We start from the raw sequence: 5,028 nt of genomic DNA on the forward strand, positions 1-5,028 counted from the left end.
AGATTATGATGAACTCGGATGGATTTTTTTTCTTTAAGTTTGAAACTAAAGAAGGTATGCACCGAGCGCTGGAGGGAGGGCCTTGGCTAATTCGTAAAGTGCCATTATTTCTCAACATATGGTCTCCGTCTATCAGTCTAAAAAAGGAGGGTATTAAATCCGTGCCTATATGGGTTAAGCTCCATAATGTTCCGATTGCAATTTACACGGATGATGGCTTAAGTTTTGTTGGCATCGAAGATCGGAGTTCCTAAGAAATTGGATAGTTACACGGCTGATATGTGTACACATAGTTGGGGTAGGAGTAGTTATGCTCGAGCATTGATAGAAGTGAATGCGGATAATGAGATGAAGGACATATAGTTGTTGCCATTCCGAAGTTGGATGAAGATGGATTTACTATGGAGAAAATAAAGGTTGAATATGAGTGGAAACCACAACGTTGCTCGGGTTGTAATATCTTCGGCCATAGTGACCACAGTTGCCCGAAAATCAGATGGATAAACCCAAACAAGTTTCTGTGGACGCGGATGGTTTTATTACCGACAATAGGAAGGTTGCTAAGATTGGAATGGTGAACAAAAAACCGAAAGCAAAGTTTGTTTATAGACAAAAAGTGCACAAGTCGGGAGCAAGTACGTCAGGAACTAAAAAGGTTTCGGGTATCCCTGTGACTGCGACCAACGTAAAAACGTCAAACGCTTTTGAAGCTCTTGATGAGGATTATGGAGATGGTTATGAGGATAATGGGTCGACTAATGTGGGTTTGAATAACAAGACGCATAGATCGACACAGGTGGCTGATGATGAAGTGCTGGAAGTTACGCCGACTGAAATGGCCAAGTTATGTCTAATGAACAGCATGTTCATACTTCTGAGGGGGCAAGCACTCCCGGTATCATGGTCTTAATGGATAGTATTCTAACTTGGAATATAAGGGGATTGAACCGCCCTTGAAAACAGAATGAGGTTCGTGTTATGCTTTCGGAAAATAAAGTTCGGTTTGTGCTATCTTAGAATCCCATGTGGAGGTTGCTAATTTGGCTAGAGTATGTAAAAATGTTTTTAGGCAATGGAATTGGACGTCAAACGGGGGTTATGTCAACGGGGTACCAGAATTATTCTAGGATGGAATAGCGATTTGGTAGACGTTATGATATTGTCGCAATCTGATCAGGTTATCCACGCTCAAGTCTGGTCCAAAGCTGATAACAAGAGTGTTTTTTGTTCGTTTGTGTACGCGAAGAACAAGTATCAAGAGCGAAGGAGTTTGTGGGAGGATTTGTGTAGGCACAAGTTGCTGTGTACGAACACCCCGTGGTTTGTCATGGGCGATTTTAATTCAGCCGCCTCCATGGTGATGATTCTCTATTTGGTACGTCTAGTCTTTCTATTGGTATGAGGGAGTTTTATGAGTGTGTCAAACCACGGAACTGGTTGATGTAAAGGGACATGGTCTTCATTACACTTGGAACCAGAAACCAAAAGAGGGGGTTGGCTTACTTAGGAAAATTGATCGGGTTATGTGTAATCTTAAATGCTTGGAGGTAATTCCTGATGCATATGTCATATATCACCCGCACCGCGTATCTGATCATACTCCGTGTATATTGAAGTTTCCTAAAACTTCTAAACCCTTTCGGCCGAAGCCTTTCAGTTTGCAAATTTTATCACCTCTAAACCTGAGTTCAAGATTGTGTGGAGGGTGAATGGGCGAAAAGTATAGAAGGCTACAAGATGTTCTCGGTTACTACTAAATTGAAAAATCTAAAACCAGGTCTTCGTAAATACTTTTCCAGCAAGGAAATTTGCATACAAAGTTGTGGAGCTGCGAAAGAAGCTGGATGAAGTTCAAAAATTGGTGGAACGCAAACCCTATGGATGAGGGGATTCGTAAAAAGGAGGTAGAGACGCTTCAGGAGTTCCAGGTCAGCGCATGATGAGGAATGCTTTTTGAAACAAAAATCGAAGGTGGAATGGCTTTGCTCTGGGGGACTCCAATACGGCGTTCTTTCATAATATGTGAAGTGTAAGAATAATCGAAGCAAAATCCAGTGCATCCGTGATGTAAATGGTAATCGTTTTGAGGGGGTTGACGTGGCGGCTGCTCTTGTTAACCATTATTCAGCGTTTTTAGGCAAGGATGACACGCTTCCTAGTGTTGACTTGACCGAAGTGATTGACAATGTCATTAATCCTGATACAGCTGAAAATATGGTTAGACAGGTTACGAATGAGGAAGTTAAGAGCCATGTTTAGCATTTGTGAGAACAAAGCTCCTGGTCCGGATGGCTATACGTCGGCGTTTTTTAAGCATGCTTGGGAAATTGTGGGTAGTGAGGTCACGGGTGCAATTTTGGAATTTTTTTGATACGGGTAAAATGCTGAAACAGTTAAACCATACAATTTTAGCTCTTATTCCAAAAGTGGACACCCTGATTCGGTTCTGGATTATCGTCCTATTTCTTGCTGCAATGTTCTCTACAAATGCATTAGCAAGATTATTACGGACAGGCTGAAAGGGAGTTTGGATTGTCTGGTTAGTATTAATCAGTCGGCGTTTGTGCCAGGCAGGCGGATTTCTGATAATATTCTGTTAACCCAGGAGCTTATGCACAACTACCACTTGAATAAAGGGCCTCCCAGATGCGCGTTCAAATTGATATCCAAAAGGCGTATGACACGGTTAGTTGGGCTTTTCTTGAGAAAATTCTTTTTCAGTTTGGTTTTCATAGGAAAATGGTGAAGTGGATAATGGCTTGTGTTTCTACGGCTACGTATTCATTGAGTATTAATGGGAATCTTCACGGGTTTTTCAAAGGGAGAAGGGGTCTTCGACAAGGGGACCCGATGTCCCCTTATCTGTTCACGCTTGTTATGGAGGTGCTTACACTTCTTCTCCAAAATCTGCTCGGTCTCAGGTTACAAGTACTGCTCATTGTATGAAACAAAAAATAATAAATGTCTCATTCGCTGATGACCTTTTTATTTTTGTTCATGGAAGCGCCTTCTCGGTTAGCAAGATAAAAGTGGCGTTGGAGCAATTTTCGAGTATTTCTGGTTTGGTTCCGAGTTCTGCTAAAAGCACGGTTTTTTTTTGTAATGTTCCTCTTCAGGTCAAGCAGGATATTCTCAACATCATGCCGTTTCAGCAAGGTTCGCTTCCTGTTCGTTATCTAGGTGTGCCGTTGATCACATCCAGGTTAACCGCAGGGGCATTGCAAGGTTTTAGTGGACCGAATGGATAAGAAAATCAACAACTGGATGACAAAAACGCTGTCCTTTGCGGGCAGATTGCAGCTCATTAATTCGGTACTATCCGCAATGCATATATACTGGGCTTCCATTTTTGTTATTCCAGGCCGAGTTGTCAGCGATTTAGAAAAGCGGATGAGGCGTTTTCTGTGGAATGCTGGTAATGTTGGTACGGTTAAAGCAAAGGTGGCGTGGAATGATATCTGTCTTCCTAAGTCGGAGGGTGGTTTAGGTATTCGTCGTGTGGTGGATGTAAACAGAGCTCTCATTACTAATCACATATGGAGTATCCTAACTAAAAGAAAGTCCCTGTGGGTGCAATGGATTTATGCTCATAAACTGAAGCTTCAAAGTTTCTGGGAGGTCCAAAGTAGGGGTAGCATGAGCTGGGGATGGAGGAAAATACTCTCTATTCGAAATATTATCCGGCCTTTCTTTTGGAAGATTATCCGAAGTGGGTTGCAAACGAATGCGTGGAGTGATAACTGGTGTCACCTTAGCCCCCTTAGATCTTTTATAACCCCGAGACGCATTGCTAATGCGGGATTCAGTCTTCAATCGTCTGTTGCGGATTTGGTAGATGAGCATGGGCAATGGAAATGGCCCAAGCTTGGTATGATACTTATCCTGTCTTAATTGGGTTGACTCTTGATCAGCCGTTTTTGCAGCTTCATGACCGTTTGGTTTGGAAGGATTTGGAGGGTAATATTCGGCACTACAGTTCTCTAGAAGTGTGGCATACCATTCGCTTGCGGAAGGAAACTACTAATTGGAGTGGCATGGTATGGTTCAGCCAATGTATTCCAAGACATTCCTTCTTATTATGGCTGGTTATAAAAATAAGTTGAAGACCCAAGATCGGTTGAAAGTTTGGGAAGCGGGAAGTGAAACGAACCTAAGGTTGATGTGTTGTCCGTTGTGTCAGCATGATCGTGATTCGCGAGATCACTTGTTCTTCTTGTGTAACTTTGCTGTTCAAGTATGGAATAACATTAAAACAATGGTGGACATGGATATTGGTAATCTTTCTTGGAGCTCGGTTACGGATTGGATGAACCAGTACTCAGATTCGAGGAAATTGGAGCATGTGGTAGGGAAATTGTGCTTGCTGCGTCGGCCTACTTCATATGGCAGGAACGTAATAATCGCCTATTCGCCCGTCCTCAGAGTTCGGCTAATCAGGTGTACGAGAAGATTAAAAGCTCAGTCAGACTTCGGTTGATGGGTTCAAGTTTAAAGGTCAACCTGATCACAAGAAAGTTATGGAAACGTGGCAGATCCCGTCAAGGGCGCTGGATGAAGACCCGGGATAGCTTAGATCCTATGTAGCTTGTTTTCTGTTTTTTATCTAGTGAGGGCTGTGTCTTGTTGGTTGTGTTTTGTAACGAGTCGTGTTTTGTTGGTTGGTTGTGTTCGTCGGGTTTTCTAGTCCTGGTTTGTCAGGCTAGCTGAGTGTGCTATTTCAGGCACACCTGTGTACTTATTGATTATTTATAAAATTTTACCGGGTAACCCTTTACCCAAAAAAAAGGCTAGCTGGTCCGCCCCAAGGTACTATGTCCGAATAAGCGGACCAACCTTGGTCAAATAAGCGGACCATACTCTTGACAAATAAGCGAACCTTTCAAGTCCAAATGAGCGAACCTACTCCTAAAAACCTATACAATCTTCTATTTTCTCGTACTATGTGCCCTGATCTAACATTCTAAAACTATGACTCGATCCAAGACGAAGTCAACAGATGAAATGCACCAACAATGTTTGCCTAAGTCT

At 42.5% G+C, this 5,028-nt stretch overlaps 1 protein-coding gene across 1 annotated transcript; it reads left to right on the forward strand.

Annotated features, from left to right (window-relative positions):
* Window positions 1-2,646: 2,646 nt before the first annotated feature.
* LOC118488237 lies at window positions 2,647-4,568 on the forward strand. Its single transcript, XM_035985482.1, has 6 exons — window positions 2,647-2,921; window positions 3,005-3,225; window positions 3,362-3,507; window positions 3,912-4,037; window positions 4,181-4,393; window positions 4,488-4,568. Exons 1-6 carry the CDS (start codon window positions 2,647-2,649, stop codon window positions 4,566-4,568), a joined length of 1,062 nt encoding a protein of 353 aa, XP_035841375.1.
* Window positions 4,569-5,028: the final 460 nt, after the last annotated feature.

Source organism: Helianthus annuus, chromosome 16, assembly GCF_002127325.2.
Source record: "Helianthus annuus cultivar XRQ/B chromosome 16, HanXRQr2.0-SUNRISE, whole genome shotgun sequence".
Classification (NCBI taxonomy): domain Eukaryota; kingdom Viridiplantae; phylum Streptophyta; class Magnoliopsida; order Asterales; family Asteraceae; genus Helianthus; species Helianthus annuus.

Coding starts and splice junctions, on each gene's coding strand:
- LOC118488237 (XM_035985482.1), top strand. CDS start 2,647: ATGCGCGTTCAAATTGATATCCAAAAGGCGTATGACACGGTTAGTTGG. Junction 2,922..3,004: donor CAAAATCTGCTCGGTCTCAG/GTTACAAGTACT, acceptor TGTTCATGGAAG/CGCCTTCTCGGTTAGCAAGA. Junction 4,038..4,180: donor CTACTAATTGGAGTGGCATG/GTATGGTTCAGC, acceptor CCGTTGTGTCAG/CATGATCGTGATTCGCGAGA.